Source organism: Gnatocerus cornutus, chromosome 9, assembly GCF_029298725.1.
Source record: "Gnatocerus cornutus isolate USDA-ARS CGAHR chromosome 9, icGnaCorn1.1, whole genome shotgun sequence".
Taxonomy (NCBI): domain Eukaryota; kingdom Metazoa; phylum Arthropoda; class Insecta; order Coleoptera; family Tenebrionidae; genus Gnatocerus; species Gnatocerus cornutus.
In genome coordinates this window covers 7,139,156-7,154,961 of record NC_142241.1, presented here as the reverse complement: position 1 = coordinate 7,154,961, position 15,806 = coordinate 7,139,156, and the positions used below count along the sequence as shown (strand labels likewise).

The 15,806-nt window shown below is 38.5% G+C and overlaps 5 protein-coding genes across 6 annotated transcripts; 2 read left to right on the top strand and 3 right to left on the bottom strand.

Annotated features, from left to right (window-relative positions):
* The first annotated feature begins 405 nt into the window (after positions 1–405).
* Positions 406–7,092, top strand: rictor (rapamycin-insensitive companion of Tor). Of its 2 annotated transcripts, none has more exons than XM_088044742.1 (16): positions 406–623; positions 676–723; positions 773–935; positions 1,178–1,500; positions 1,550–1,778; positions 1,825–1,978; positions 2,387–2,838; positions 2,884–3,028; positions 3,388–3,489; positions 3,724–4,785; positions 4,835–5,078; positions 5,127–5,577; positions 5,627–5,742; positions 5,790–6,287; positions 6,338–6,376; positions 6,426–7,092. In XM_088044742.1, exons 1-16 carry the CDS (start codon positions 566–568, stop codon positions 6,836–6,838), a joined length of 4,497 nt encoding a protein of 1,498 aa, XP_087900868.1. In that variant the 5' UTR covers positions 406–565; the 3' UTR covers positions 6,839–7,092. The 2 variants fall into 2 exon arrangements, with proteins under 2 accessions (XP_087900868.1, XP_087900869.1); XM_088044743.1 differs by having other exon boundaries at positions 407–623; positions 2,884–3,022.
* Positions 7,061–8,776, bottom strand: LOC148168362 (sterol O-acyltransferase 1-like). The gene is made up of 5 exons (XM_088044745.1): positions 8,653–8,776; positions 8,455–8,604; positions 8,261–8,403; positions 8,075–8,214; positions 7,061–8,023 (listed from the first exon to the last, which is right to left on the bottom strand). Exons 1-5 carry the CDS (start codon positions 8,676–8,678, stop codon positions 7,184–7,186), a joined length of 1,299 nt encoding a protein of 432 aa, XP_087900871.1. The 5' UTR covers positions 8,679–8,776; the 3' UTR covers positions 7,061–7,183.
* Positions 8,777–8,851: 75 nt separating this feature from the next.
* LOC148168361 (sterol O-acyltransferase 1-like) lies at positions 8,852–10,599 on the bottom strand. Its single transcript, XM_088044746.1, has 5 exons — positions 10,317–10,599; positions 10,127–10,267; positions 9,938–10,080; positions 9,753–9,892; positions 8,852–9,704 (listed from the first exon to the last, which is right to left on the bottom strand). Exons 1-5 carry the CDS (start codon positions 10,343–10,345, stop codon positions 8,871–8,873), a joined length of 1,287 nt encoding a protein of 428 aa, XP_087900872.1. The 5' UTR covers positions 10,346–10,599; the 3' UTR covers positions 8,852–8,870.
* Positions 10,600–11,831: 1,232 nt separating this feature from the next.
* On the top strand, positions 11,832–13,824 carry LOC148168360 (pescadillo homolog). The gene is made up of 2 exons (XM_088045774.1): positions 11,832–11,943; positions 11,995–13,824. The coding sequence occupies exons 1-2, from the start codon at positions 11,920–11,922 to the stop codon at positions 13,708–13,710; spliced, it is 1,740 nt and encodes a 579-aa protein (XP_087901900.1). The 5' UTR covers positions 11,832–11,919; the 3' UTR covers positions 13,711–13,824.
* Positions 13,707–15,574, bottom strand: pelo (pelota mRNA surveillance and ribosome rescue factor). Its single transcript, XM_088045775.1, has 6 exons — positions 15,379–15,574; positions 15,039–15,282; positions 14,510–14,987; positions 14,271–14,463; positions 14,115–14,221; positions 13,707–14,060 (listed from the first exon to the last, which is right to left on the bottom strand). Exons 1-6 carry the CDS (start codon positions 15,417–15,419, stop codon positions 13,969–13,971), a joined length of 1,155 nt encoding a protein of 384 aa, XP_087901901.1. The 5' UTR covers positions 15,420–15,574; the 3' UTR covers positions 13,707–13,968.
* Between the last annotated feature and the right edge of the window lie 232 nt (positions 15,575–15,806).

The following is a 15,806-nucleotide window of genomic DNA, read 5'->3' as shown; positions in this document are numbered from 1 at the left end:
CCAGAAGAACGTCCACACCAAGCAACTTCAGAGCACAGTTACGCCAAACCTCCAAAAAAACGAGTGACTTTCAAGCTATAAAACCTGTCATTCGAATTTTAAACTTCTTCCCGCCTGCCACATAACCTATCTTCGCAGCTGTCATCGTGCATCGTGGCTGCGCCACTAGGGGGGGAGTATTGTGGCAGCACCGTCTCGCTGCCAACCAGAAGACAAGAAGTTACCAAACTAGACGAAGGACACGATCGGCTTTGGTGGTGTTAAAATCAACCCCAGTTTTGCCGTCCTTTTTCAGAGAGACAGCACGTGGTAATCTCGTGGCGTGATACTTGTTTGCCTGCATCTTGTTTTGTTTTAGTATTAAATAATTGTTTTAATTTAGCGAGTTTTATTCCTCACGCGACCTAACCCGTTAAAACAACACTCCTGTCTACATAACCTACAAAATGTACTTTGACAGTTAAAAATGTGTGCATAAATTAAATAATGCAGTGTTTTTTTAAATTTATAAATAAGAAAAGAGCCGTTTAGTGTTCACGGATAAAGTTCCATTAAATAGGCGAACATGGCTGCATCAAGTTGGATGCGATATCCAAATACTCGTTACGGTCGATTTCAGAAAGGTAATGTGCTGGTTTCGGTTTTAAATTGCGTCTTGACGATTTGTGTTTACAGGACGGCATCAGAACAAAGAAGACGATATTAATTTTGATGTAAATAGCGGTAATTACGTTGTTTACGTCGTGAGCAAGTAAACAAGTCTCTGTTCCAGATTCACGCCAAAATGTTACAAATATTCTATCAGCGCTTTGCCATATTTCCAATATTTCCGACGGAAAGCGGCTAAACTATCTAAATGCTTTTGTTAAAGTAACGTTGCATATTGACGGGAACTTTGAGGGCATCGGATTTTGCATGAGAGACATTTTATGTTGGTAAGCTTTTTTCTGAGAGACTTTGGCGTTTAAATTTTCGTGATATCACACTTCTCCATGTCCTGGGATTCCCAAACGCATCTCACAGATTGATATCAGAACCTGAATTACCTTTATATCTCTTATCAGTGAAAACAAATAAGTTTTGATGTCCTTCTGGTGCACTCCCCTTAGTAATATACAGAGTGATCTACACTCGCTCTATATTTTTAAACAATTTTTGTCATGATCGACGATTGCAGCCTCCGCATAGCTCTTCTTCACGAGTCGACCCAGGTGCGTTCAGGAGGTCTAAGAGCCATTCGCCACGTTTTGCGCAACGAAGACGATATAGCGCAACTCAACAACCTCCTAATTCCTTTTCTAATCGCCAGATCCTTAGATCTAGTTCTGAAAAACGATGTAGAACGAATCGAAGCGATGAAACTCATACGAAAAATTCTGCTGCTATCACCATCCAACTTTCACATAGCAATGGGGCGGAGTTTAGTATCATTAGCCAATGGAGGAGTTGAAGAAAAAGACAGGCTGCTTCGGATATGTCTCGCTACTCTTTGCGAGTTGGGTGAGTTGAGTCCCGCGGACTTGAATCAGTGTTTTTATTGATGTCGTAGGAGTGGTCAATACCCGGTTGTTTATTGAAACGGGAGGCGTGGCAGCTATCACTAGAAACCTTTTAGAGTGTCAAACCCCTAAAATTGCAGAATCGTTGTGTGGGGTTTTGTTATTGTTGTTGGATAAACCGGTGACAAGAAACCAGGCAGGGATTGATCTACATTCAATAGCAGCTCCTTACTGTGATTTTCATTACCGACATGGATGGAAAGACAATGACAAATATGTGTAAGAACTGAAAAAACATCTTCACTGTAAAAATTGCTTATTTTAGAGACGAACGAGAACTTCGCTTCAACTGCAGCAGATTGGCTCTTTTATCAATCTTACGCAGTTGGCCAGGCATCCTTCATTTCTGCGGCCCGGCCAATAAGGCGGGGCTTAAGGCGGTGGTTGAAGTTCTCTATTTGAACCAATTAGAAGTCAGAGTAAGTTAAGTCATCTATCTCATCACTTGTTAAAGTCCGTTTTTTTTTTAAAAACCACCAACACCGCAATCCTCCCCTGCATTACAACCGGCAACGTTGCCTAGGAAGATTTTTGGTGAGAAAATAATTGTCATATTTTTGACATTTCTGAAAATTAAGACAGTGTTTCCGTTAAAAACGTTTCTTTTACAACCTGTTGGATTGCAAATCAAATGATTTAATAGTGAAAAGACTCGGCACAGCCTGAAAGGCCGTTTTGTGTAATCATATTGTCAATTATGCAGCTAACCTATTTGATTTTATCACCAAAAAGTCGCCATCGACGACGTTGCCGGTTGTAAAGTGGTGGGAGAGTGCGGTGTTGGTGGTTTTTTAATAAAAAAACGGACTTTACTCCTGCTTCTCTAGAAAGCGGTTTTGGACTTACTCTACGAACTCCTGGGTCTTCCTCAACCGGAATGGACTGACGAACTTTCCGTAGCTTTGAGTGCAGTGGACCCCTGTGAGCCTCAATCTTCATGGAGACTCAACGAAGGATTTGTTGCTGCTGAAGGTCGCTCGATTTTACCACACCTAGCCAAAACCACTCCCAGCATTAGTGATATGCATTTAGCAATCTTATTGTATTGTTTTCTTGAATCGGGGCTTTTGGGGGCTATAGTGGAAGTCATTGCTACCAGCGATACGTTTATAAGTGTACGAGCTACGGTTCTTTTAGGGGAACTATTACATTTAATTCAGGTTCTTTTACCTCCTGAATGTTGTAACATTTCCCCTGCTCTGCCGTCGCTGTTGGAGTACGCGACATATGGGAATCCTCAAGCTGTCAAGGCAGTCAGTGGCTTGCAACAGTTGCAGAAGTAAGTGAAGTTAGGTAATGGGGTTGGTAATGAGATAAATTTTAGATTGCTGAGGATGAGACCAGCGTCGTACAGTCTGTATTTGGATTTTATTCTTCGCAGCGGTGGAAATGTCAAGTGTTCAAGTAAAAACAGCAAGAAAACGAGACACAAATTGAAGACTTTGAAGGTCAAGTTACAACAAGTAAGTGTGAGTAGGTTTAAAATTGTCGTATTTACATCTGTTGTGTCGTTTTTAGTTGTCAACATTAGCTTATTAAAAGATAAATTCAATGTAGCTGGCTTCGCTCGCTTTTTTCTCCACTATTGTGGGGGATTATATCACGTAATTAATAAATGTAAGATAAGAGCTATGTTCATTGTTTATTCATGTTTTTATGTCCAGTTCTTTAATATAGAACTGAAAGTTTCTCGCTTCGCTTGCTTTTTCGCTAATTTAAATATAAGAGGGCTTTACATCTGGATGAAAGCAGTCAGAAATCTATATCAGTTTTAAAATTAAGGCGACTTTATTTGAACTCAGTGACGAAAACGATTGAATTTTGACAGTTGGTGGGCAAGGACGGCGACGACGTGATTAAAGAAACGGGAGTCTTGCTGAACAAAGATGCCTATCCGTGGAACTGGAACTTGATTCGAATAGTCCTCAAGGTAACATACCGTGTGATCAAAAAAAACGATCAAGACTGCGTTTTATTTCTACGTTTTTTAAAAATTACTTGATCAAATCTTTTTGGATCTTACAGTACATTCACAATCATGGTTGTTCATTAATAATGTCATGATTACGCTTTGCACAAACTTAACATTTTGGCAGCTCTGAAATGTTAATCAGAGCTACCAACATGTTTCGTTTTTTTTATGACTTGAGCCATTTTTACACAGGGCGAGTCTTTGAAGCTGGATATGACTGAAGCCTCCCATCGCAACTTTATGCGTCGTCTCGTCGATTATTATAGACCTTCGTGTAATCGCTATTCTCATATGGACCTCAGTACCAACCGTATTTCGACAGCGTACACACTTACCGGCATCGACCTCATCAATTGTCTTCTCGAAATAGAACACGAAGAAAGTAGTCGGATGTTGCGTGATTTGTTTACTGATATTTCCGATCATATAACGGCGATCACGAGCGGTCGCAGTGTTCACGACTGTCTTTTTAGCCCCCAACACATGAATAGTACTCAATGCCAAAGTTATTTTCTTTTTGTGGGTCGTCTAACGTCCACAGACATAGGTTTGCAACTCGTAACGAATTTGCAGTTATTTAGGACGTTGGAGCACTTGGCGACTACGACGAACAACGACTGTTACGTCAAATTGATTATCTCGTCGCTTGATTACGGGAGTGCTCCTTGTAGAGATTTACTGGGGGCTGTCTTGAAGTGTCCTGTTGAAAGTTCGAGATTATATGCCACTCAGTTCCTTTTAGTGTTACTCAGAGCAGGAATCGCCGGCTTTTCGGATTGGGGAGTCAAATTTCTAGTCAGTCAGTTAAAAGACAAGTCAAGACCTGTGACTTTGGCGGCTTTAAATATACTACATGAAGCCTGCGAGCTTCAGAGTTGTTTGGAAACGATGGTAAAACTTAACCCAAGCTTGACTCATTTGGGAGAAAGAGGGATGTTACTAACGATCAGATTGGCGTCGATACAATCAGGCTTCCAAGTGTTAAACAAGCTTGATTTTTTAATTAACGAGATTAAAAGATGGAACGAACATTTTAACTATCGATATGTGAAGTTAGTCGAAGGCGAGACATCAGATGTTTTGACTCTACATCAACGAGATGAAGATGGGAAATATGATAAACGAACAAGCTCGATACGAATGACCGGTAGGAAGGACTTCTTTTTACCTCCGCATCTGTACGGACAGTTGGCACGTCACACTGAAGGGTTTGTGATGTTGGTACATCATGGCTGTCTGGAAATGATGATGCAGGTAGTTTTTACATCCACGAAGGCACTCTTTTGTACGTCTTCCGTTTCAGACGTTAACAAACGCGCTCTGTGACACGGACGATGACATTTTGAAACTAAAAGCGGCTTTGTGGACACTGGGCCACTTTGGGAGCACCAGCGAAGGCCTTCGATACATAATTATCCACAACTGTTTAGCTATGATGATACTCCTAGCCCAAGACTGCTTAGTTTTTTCAATTCGAGCAACTTCCTATTACTGCTTGGGTTTGATCGCCACGACGCGTCAAGGCGCTGACGAACTATTCAAATTAGGTAAGCTTCCAATTAGGCATTCTTCATATTTTCCTCCGTTTCATTTAGGTTGGTTCTGTACTCGCCACAATCGACACGTTGTCTGGCCTATAATCGAAGAAGAAGCTTGGGAAGAAGAAAATGATGATAGTCTCCGACTCCAAGGCACTTTTCCTGACATCTCCACGACTTTATACTACTTTGATTCGAATATCAAAGACGTCGAAGGCAGCACTGATGATGATACGTCGGAATCGCTGATCCCTGATAATGTGGTTGCTGGCCCCCAGAAGTCTCTCACTCTTCCAGCAAATCAGAATCTGCCATCTGGCTACCACAAGAGATCGCTCTCCGAGTCCAAGACGTTCGAAATCATCCGAGCACCGGTCGAAAGTAAAAAAGGCAGCTTAAGAATAAGCACGGAAGTTGTCCGGAGGGTTCGAAACAACTCAACGACGGAATCAACCACGTCAGGTGTGAGTTCGTGCGATTCCGTCGGAGGAGGCAGATCCGCCATCTAGTAAGTCATCGTTGACTCTAATTATTTTATGAAACTAAGTGACTTGTAGCGAACGTCAACAACTTCTAAGTCCTATTCCGAGTTCCTGCAGCTTAAGTACGTTGAAACAGTCTGGTCAGAAAATTCGACGTCATTCCGAATCGTCCCGTCGTGTCTCTGTCCAAAGTAATATTCTTATTTTATGCAAACAATCAGTGATATTTGTTTCTTAGGCGGTTCTAACTCAGATAGATCCCTCCAATCGTTAGTGGGGGGCGTATCAGGCAAGCTCACCCACCAGGACCTGGTTGGATACGCAACATTACGAGCGTTAAGGAAATCACCTAGGTACCTTGAAGAACTGTCGTACGACACCGACGAAGTAGTTAACGAAACAGTGTGGGACATCCCCATCTCGTTGGTGGAGAACTTTGATTTGCTAGGTGCCACGAGCATGAGTTTTAAGAGGTTCTCTGTGCATGACGTGGGAGAGGAAGGGGAGGAGCGAGTGTATATGGGCGTGTCGTTACCACACGACATCAACAATTTGTTTCTAGACTTGGAGAAAGTGTCAGTGGAGAAGTTTACCGTAATCGACGATGAGATTGTGTATGCTATGCACGATTTTAAGGAAAAGGAGGTGACACTATGGAGGCATGATACCGAGGTCTGTTTTAGTTGCTCGCAGAAGGCTACGAAAGAAGAGCAGGTTTTTGTGGTGACACCAGAAGGTCTGTTTTTTATTTTTTTGTAACAGTAGTCAACTCTTAATTTTTTCTAGATTTTGTGGAGACCAAGTACGACACCAACAGCCCCGACAGTAAGTACTACCAAATGTCTTTATTATTATCATTATTATTCTTGTTTAGGTGTTATAAAAGCTCACGTGTTGCGTCTCGTCGACCAGTTCGCGAATCCCGTCTGGTGGAAGCAAGTGCGACAGTCGCTCCTCCACTGCAAGCAAAGCAGCCCCCACGTCTTCCATAACGCTTGTTTGTACTCAGAAGTGTGTAAGATGTTATCGGAGTGCACTTATCGCCTCTCCCCTCGTCGCATGCTCCACGAACTTTTTCTCGAAGTAAAATACGACGATTTGTATTCAGAATGCGCGAAAATCCTCAAAAACGCACAGAACGAGGTCGATTCGGGTAAGTCGTCGGGTGATTCGATCGATAACCAGGGAGCGCAGCCATCGAACATAAAAAAACTAGATTCGTTGAAACTCGCATACAAAGAGAATAAGTTTCCGATTCGGAATCGTAACGAATCGAAAATCGTGTAACTTTTGGTTCCTTTTTTTGTATTAAGTATTTATTTTTCGAAGTCGAAGAATACAGACAGGGTGTTCTTTTTAGTTTTATCTTTGCTTATATATCGTCGCTTTTTCTGAGTTTGGCTCATTCCAAGTTTTGGTTACATCCAAGGGCAATTTTTATGTATATAACTTTATTTATTTCGATTTTGAATAGCTGTTGTTGTTTTTATTTGTGATGAAAAAGTGAAATTTGTGTCTAAAAGTACGTTTATTCACAAGCAGTTATCGTTACTTTTTTATATACCTACAAAAGGCAAATAAAAGTGTTTACTACACTATGAGTAGTCACCCTAATAACCACAATTCCCGATTTCACTCTATGTAACCTAAAAAACGTGGAAGCAAGACATCCGTGTATGTTTCATCCACCTTAGGAACATTAATCCTAGCGTAATTTTCCATAGTATATAGGATGATCCCAATAGCCATTCCTAAACTTAAAGAATACCAAAGGACTACATTCATAATCGGATTTCGGCATTTGATCGAGCTGAACAACGAACCGAGCACGAAAAATTTGAAAAACAAAACTGGAAAGAAGAACTCTAAAGTGCTTGCAAGTAACCACTCGTGAACTACTGCGGAAATAAAAACCACCGCTAGTCTAGCGGCATTTACGTTTACACCTAAACTCTCCTTCAATTCGTTGTATACATAGACGAACAGCCAGTCTTGTACGATAATATTCCATTTTCTGAAATAACAAGCATAGTTGGTGCAAGTCCACCAGTCACTGTAGAACATCCTGTCACCAAATCTGGTGATTTCAGCGAAGAAGTTTTGACTTGAATGTAAAATTACGAGAAACATAGCTAAGAGAATGAAGGTTCCTGTAATTGTATTGTCGAATAAAATCACCACGAGCTCTTTTATCGTGTACTTTCGAAGTCCAAAATCTCTTAGTGGAGGAAGTAGAAGACTCTCGCTTGCAACGCTGAGAAAGAAGATTGCGCCAGCACATTCCAAGAGTCGTTGGAAAGCAAAAGTCCAGTTAATTGTTTCCCTTCGAGGATAATTATCTCGGTAGAGCAAAGTCGGGGCGAAAAGAAAATAGAAGTAGTTGGAAAACAACGGAGATTTTAGATCCTCTTTCTTTAGAACTTTCGGGGCGTTGTTTCTAACGAAAGAGTGAAACTTCATCAGGAATCTAACCTGGAAAGGCGTTTTAAGGTAGAGGTAGAGTTTACAGTGTTATCAACCTACTTGTTCGATCAAGATTACAGCAGCTGAGCCTATTGGTAGCTTAAACTGACTCACTATGGAGGCCGCCATCTTGAAACTGCTCAAGTAATACAGAAACACCATAATTAAAAACGACCGGTCCCATATTTTCACGTAGATCACTGAAAGTAGATGTTGGTCAACAGGTTTGCAGTTTGAATTCATTACATTTGGGGAAATTTCGGTACTTCCACCAAAAAATGAAGACTTTGAAGGCTAGACAAGAAACCAGTAGGTACAAAGACCATGTGATAACTGTAACGTGGAATTTTGCGAAGCCTACTTTGATTAGTTTTAAACCAAAAGTGATCCTGAAATTTGAGATAATGTACTTATTAAGGACCTCACTTTCATGTACTTACTCATTATTTTCCACATAAGACTTCACAGTGGTGTTGATCGACAGACCTACTAAAATGGCCGCAAACAAATTGTATGTGGTCCTAATGTGCTTGTTTTCTGATAGATCGGTTAAAATTGAGTTCCTGCTGGTAAATTCTTTGTCGGCGCATCTATGGCACAATTTATGGTATAACTAGAAAGAGTGTCATAGTACTCACGTTTTATTATTTTTCATCGAGTTCATGCTACTTTGTAGTAAGAACAAACAATGACATAAAAACGCAAAATACTGTCGATATTGTATTGTGCTTTTGCCCTACGACTATTTTTTACATGGTTTTTATTTTAGCGCCATTATCATCGGCGGGTTTCAAGGTAAAAACGACAAACAGGATTCGTATTCAAAGTAAACACTGATAGGTAGAAACTTGATTTATTAATACTCGATACATTCACACGTTAAAAATCTAGGGATAATTGTCTCTCTAAACGTTGGACTCTCAATAGGCGCGTTGGTTCTAGCGTAGTGTTCGATACCATACATCGTCACTAAGGAGCCCATTCCTAATGATAAAGAATACCAAAATAACACATTAAAAAGGTCCGTTTTAGGAGCGCCCAAAGAGTTAAAAATTGAACCAAAAACTAGAAACTCCATGAACAACAAAGGGAAAAAGAACCCGAACATGTTCGTCAAAATCCACTCATGCACCACAGCCGACACCACGAACACAGCTAGTTTTGATAACGTGGAATTTCCACAGAACAAGTATTTGTAGGCATCTTTATAGATGTAATTGTAAAGCCATTGTTGGACAATAATATTCCACTTGCGGAACCATCCGGAGAAGTCAGTGACGGTCCACCAATCGCTGTAAAAAAGTCGGTCTCCGAATCTTGTAACTTCTGCAAATAAGTTCTGCCAAGAATGAAGAATCAGGAAGAAGCTGGGAAGAAGGAAGAAAATCCCCGTAACGGTGTTCTCAAAGATGCACAAGATGATTTCGTTGATGGTGTACTTGCGCAGGCCGAAATCTTGCACGGAGGGGTTCAGAAAGCGGTCGATGACGAAGCTGAGGTAGAAAATCACAGCAATACATTCAAGAAAGCGGAGCAAGACGAAAGAGGGTCTAATTTTATCCGAACGTGGGTAAACATCTTGATAAATTAGAGTCGGAACAAAGAGAAAGTACAAGAATTTATCAAAAGTTGGAGGAGATCCTGACACCTTGTTTCTGACGAAGGAATGAATCTTCATCAAGAACCGTGTCTAAAAAACTCAGTTATAACAGAGACTCCTTGTATTGTGTTAGCGAACCTGTTCCACGACGACCACGGCTGCTGAAGCTGGTGGAAGCTTAAACGTCCCAACAATATATGTTGCTAATTTGAAACTACTGATGTAGTAGAGCACCAAGAGGGTCGACCAGAACCAATCCCAGCATTTCGTTACTTCTTCTAAAAGTATTTATCACGGCTTTGTATGAATAAAATCCAACTCACTTTGACTGAAGTTTCTGTTGTTTCTCCAAATTTTGAAGAAGTGGTAGACTAGGCACGTGGCTAAGAAATAGCCTAACCATGTTATCAACGCAATGTGAAGTTTTCCGAATCCTTGAACGATCAGTTTTAGCCCCAAAACCACTCTGGAATTAGCAATAAAAAAGTGTCGCAATGAAATTGTGTACTTACTCTCCTTTCTTCAGAAAGTCGTAAGCTAGCGTGTTTACAAACAAACCGATGAACGTGGCTATAAATAAGTGATAAACGGTGCGAATGTGAATATTTTCAAATAAATCAGTTAATAATGAATTTCTGATAACGAAGGTGGTCCTAAAAACCGATTTATATTTTTTTGAATTTTTTTAATGTTGGGACTTACGACCGCTTCTTTGCATCCTCCGCGCCCATCGTAGCACTTAACTGCGATAAATAGGAACTAATCTCGTGTTTGGAATGAATAGACAAGATAAAAGGTCACTCAATTATTTATGTTTTTGTGTCTGTTTGATTTTTTCTATCATATGTGATAAAATCGGGAAGGACAATCCATTATTCTTGTATTAGAGTATTTGTTGTGTTTTGGTTTTAATTGAATTTGAATGGTCAACAAATTATGTTATTGTTAAGTCTTGTTAATCTAGACGTTTGACTACAGGATTTTTGATTGGTTTTATGTACAGGTTATCCAAAAGAATAATCAGTCCACTTGTTTTATTAAGTTTTTTAATAAACACACCAATACTATTTCTTTGATGGTTTTAAAAAATTAAAAGTGACACGGCACTTCGAGTTGATAAATTTATAGAAAATAGAAATCACGTAAACGCTACTGCATAAGAGTAGTCTGACGATGTAACTCGCTAATTTTTGGAAACGGAAAAACTGTATTACCTGATGCGTCGGGCAGTCAGTGGAAAGAAATTCAGCCTTCGTAATAATCGAATGCTAAATTGTTGTGTAGTGATTAAAATTAACAGATAAAATAGTCATACTTTAATACTGGTCGGTCGTGGAAATTTCCGTTTTAACTATGTAAGGACACTATTTTGAGTAAAAAGTATTTTTTACAGAAATACAAAGAATAACATATAATAGCAAATAACAAAAAATAACGTTATCTATTCACAGTAATCCTGATTTCCTTAATCTTAATTGAATCGAATCATTTTCTTGGGTGATTTAATATCCAATATTACCAATACATATTTGATGTTCCGAGCAAATTTCATTAAATTGTTTTAATATCTTTTTGGACTTTACCTTTGTCTTTGTCAAGGTGTCGCAGTCAGTAATTTTTTTTTAGATCATTAAACCAGTGCCAATTAATTAAATGCATTTATCAAATCATGTTTTGCCAAAGCAACGATTTTGTTTACCAGAGAAAGTAATTAAAATTGTTATTAAGTTATTAATAATAAATATAAAAATACATCGACGCATGTTAACGTGCATTTTTTAAGAAAACATAGGATTCCCATTAAAATTTGCTGATGTGTTCAGTGACCAATGATTTGTATTTTTAGGTATCTGTGGAGTAGTGCACGATTGTTTGTAATCAAATGTTTTTTGTTTTAAAACGTTTTGGCGTTTTAGTTCAAATCTGTCGTTGAAAGTATCTTTTTTGAAATTTTGAAATTTATTATTTTAATATCTTTCTTTTCAGTATTGAATTTTTTTGTATTATTTTTTTGTTTGATATTTTGAATATGCTTTTTATATGTGGACTAAAACAATCTTAATTTTTATTCGCTTATTTTATTTTGCTAAATTTAACTATACCTTGGGTATGTCGAAATTATGACTTGTTTCACTGCGATGACGGATTTTTTATCAATATATTTAAAAATACCGGTTGTGCGACTTTAGCCACATCCCAAAACATGCTTTTGTAGGGATTTTTGGTTTGTACGTCACGTATCTAATTTTGACATTTATTTCTAACCTCTAGTGCACGTGTTTCTGTTTGTGAGGTCTTCAAAAAAATGGTTGCTCAAAGAAAGAAGAAGGTATGTGAATAACAATAATGTCAGCATGTTTTGTAATCATTCTTTTTGTAGTATGCGTCCGGAGAAGGGGCTCAATTTATGACCCGCAAAGCGGCCCTGAAAAAACTACAATTATCTCTTAACGACTTCAGAAGACTGTGCATTTTGAAAGGAATTTATCCCCGAGAACCTAGAAATAGAAAACGTGCGCAAAAAGGCAAAGCTGGTATTAAGACTTTGTATCATGTTAAAGACATCCAGTTCTTAATGCATGAACCAATCATTTGGAAGTTGCGCGACTATAAGATTTTTAACAAGAAAGTAGGAAGAGCTCGTGCAGTTAAAGACTTCGAATCCTTGAAGAAGTACCTAGACAACCATCCAACGTTAAAATTGGATAATATTGTGAAGGAACGATATCCTACATTTTTAGATGCTTTGCGGGATTTGGACGATTGTTTGACGTTATGTTTTCTCTTCAGTACTTTTCCTTCAATTTCTCATGTTCCACGGGATCAGAGCGCTTTGTGTCGGAGACTGACGGTGGAATTCTTACACGCGGTGATTGAGGCAAAGGCTTTACGAAAAGTTTTTGTTTCCATCAAAGGTTATTACTATCAAGCAGAATTTAAAGGAGAAACTATAACATGGATTGTCCCCCATCACTTTTCGTTTGAACCACAAAATAGGACTGAAGTTGATTTTAAATTAATGTCAACTTTTGTAGAATTTTACACAATAATGTTGGGTTTCGTTAATTTCCGACTGTACCACTCTTTGAATTTATATTACCCGCCAAAATTCTCCGTTGCAGTTCAAAGCAGCGAGGAGAAAGAACTCGTTGATGAAGGTGTCTTTGTCTCTGAACGTGTAGCCGCGTTGAATTTCCCTCTTTCAAAAACCTCCGTGGAAATGGAAGAAGACATTGAAATTGATAATTTCAGTACTGATGACAGTCCTGAGAAAATAGAAGAAGCTAAAATTGAAGCAGAAAAAATTAAAACTTTGAAAACGCTCTTCAAGGGGTTGAAGTTCTATCTCAACCGTGAAGTACCGCGGGAGCCTCTAGTTTTTATTATTCGTTGTTTTGGGGGTGAAGTATCTTGGGATAAATTGTTATTCGTCGGCTCCACGTTTGATGAAAATGACGAATCAATCACCCATCAAATTGTTGATCGACCGTCGATGGACAAACAGTACATTTCACGATATTACATTCAGCCACAATGGTTATTTGATAGTGTAAACGCTCGACAGTTACTTCCCGTTAACAAGTATTTTATGGGGGAAGTCTTACCACCCCATTTATCGCCATTTATTGATAAAAGCAGAGATCAACAGTATATTCCACCAGAAGAACGTGCGTTATACGATCCCGAAGCTTTGGAGAAACTACACAATAAAGATGATGGGGATGATGATGATAATGAGGAATCTGAAGAAGAAACGAAAGAAGAGGCGACGGAACAGATAGAAGATGAGAGCGAAGACGACGAAGCAGAGGAACCAGAGAATGACGACGGTCATCCGAAGAAGAAACTCGCAGTTACACAAGGACAAGTATACAAAGAAATTCCATGGGAAAAGAACAGACAAGAAAGACAAGAATTCAAACTTAGAGAAAAATTAGTGAAAAACAAACATAGAAAACTGTACAAAAGTATGATGGCTGGTAAGAAAGATAGAGCCAAAGAAATTTGGTTGTTGAGGAAGAAGCGGAGACTACATGATGAAAAACAAAAAGAGGAGAAAAAAATTAAGAGGAAGGCAGAAAAACAAGTGAAGTGATTGCAACGAATTTTTTTTTTATAAAGTACATAAAATAATTTCTGTGGTTTAAGTAATACAATAAATAGAAATATTTTAAAATGTACAATTTCTAATAAATACATACATAGTTGAGACGGTATTTACTAAAACCTGACGAATATTCACATAACAATTTAATAATATACAACAAATTACCTAACTAATAAATCAACAAAATAATTTAAAACACATTTACATCTATTTGTTGAACCTTTTATTTGCGACACATTTGAAAGTTTAATCTCCATTCTCGCTGTCTTCTTCATCTTCGTCTAGTTCTGGCATGGGAAAACGAAGAATTGCTGCTACACCCGTCAACTGTTCCAATTCTAGAAATAAACAATTTACATCAAAATTGAATGTTTCAATTTTTAGGAACTTACGCTCTCCCGATATATGCAAACTTGAGAAGATTTTAACATCTCCACCTGCTTCTTTAACTGAATCAACCAAATTAACATATTCCTTACGTAAATTTACATCCTTACATCTGAAAATTAAGGTATTTAACCGGATTGTTTTATAAAATAACTAATTACCTAAACAAATTATCAGAAATCAGCAAAGTTTCAATCGCTTGTGCCTCATTGGCTTTTTCTACGTGCTTCTTTCCATAAAAGGCTTTATCTGGTTCACACTGCAAAGTGGTGTAGAAATTTTCCAGAGCTTTAACTTCACTAGCAGCTTTGGTATCAGAAATTTTATTGACCACAGCTGGATCTTGCAGAATCTCTGAAAACAGTGTATTATTCCAGGGTGTTATAAATTTGAGTTAAACCTTTTAAAGAATGCTTGAATCCTGTTGAAGAATGAATAAGCATAAACTTGGACTTGTTCTCTAGTAGTGTTTTGTTGTCTGTTTTAACAGCCATTTGAAACATGTATTCATAGAATTGGTCACGAACAAAGCCAGGCGACGCGATTAACACGCATTTAACAATATCAAAATCAATATGTCTCAAAATTCCTTGTATAATATTGTCATAAAATTTAGCAACAGCTTTCTCATGTTGCTGGATGAAATTCTTCCTTTTCCTTGGTATAGAAGCTTCGATTTTCGCCCTCACAAGTGTCATACTTGATGTTATTAGACAAATATGCGCCAATCCATCTTGCATGATCACTGCTGCAACATCTGCGCTTTTTGTGGGATCACATGCTAATTCTACTCGTTCTAAAGATACTGAATCCCATTCATGTTTAAACAATCGGAATTTTCTGTTTAGTTCCAAGTCAAGAGTGTGGTAGGCACCCATCTATTAAAGAGATAGTGAAAAAGACGTCTGTTTATTGAAAGTGTTACTAACCTTCACATATTGATTTTCTTCAATATTTTTGCCTTTGAGCCTCAGCATACATGCTTGGGTATCAAAATCTATAGCCTCCACTGCAATTGTCAGCATGGTACGGACACGACTTGATGTAGATGAGCCAGTTGACGATTCAGTTTGGACTTTTCGGACGGTGGTACTTCGCACAGAATCTCCCTCAGAGATGAGATTGTATGCGTGCCACATATCCTCGGGTTCCTCTGGGACAAGGGTCACATACCTAACACAAAATAACAGATTAATTAGCAGTAATTTTCCAATCTGTTGAACGTAACCTCAAAACACGTAAGCACTAAAAAGTGGTGTTTACACTCACCCTTGCCATTCCTTGTCGATTGATTTATCAATAAGTTTCATTTTGACGATATTTTTGATGTATAAGCACGAGACAAACGCGTTTTTCTCGGTGAATTCATAATTTTTGGAGAAATACTGTTTTCAAGGACATACATGACAACCCTCGTGTAAATTTTCGCCATTTCCTTGGACGATCGAGGGTTCGGGAAACTTCGGGTCAATAACAGGTTGTTTTTGAACAGGGCCGGGCTAAGGGAAAAAAGGCCTCCATGGACGGTCAATAATTTTTCCTAACATTGTTATAGAGAGGTTTTATAATAATTATTAAGGTAAACAAGTTATTGTTGAACATTTTTTTATATAGCGTGAAGACACTTTTTACCAATTTTTCATATCTACCCTCAATTTCAAAATTTGTTGAACGAACGTAAAACAGAGTGGCCTTGG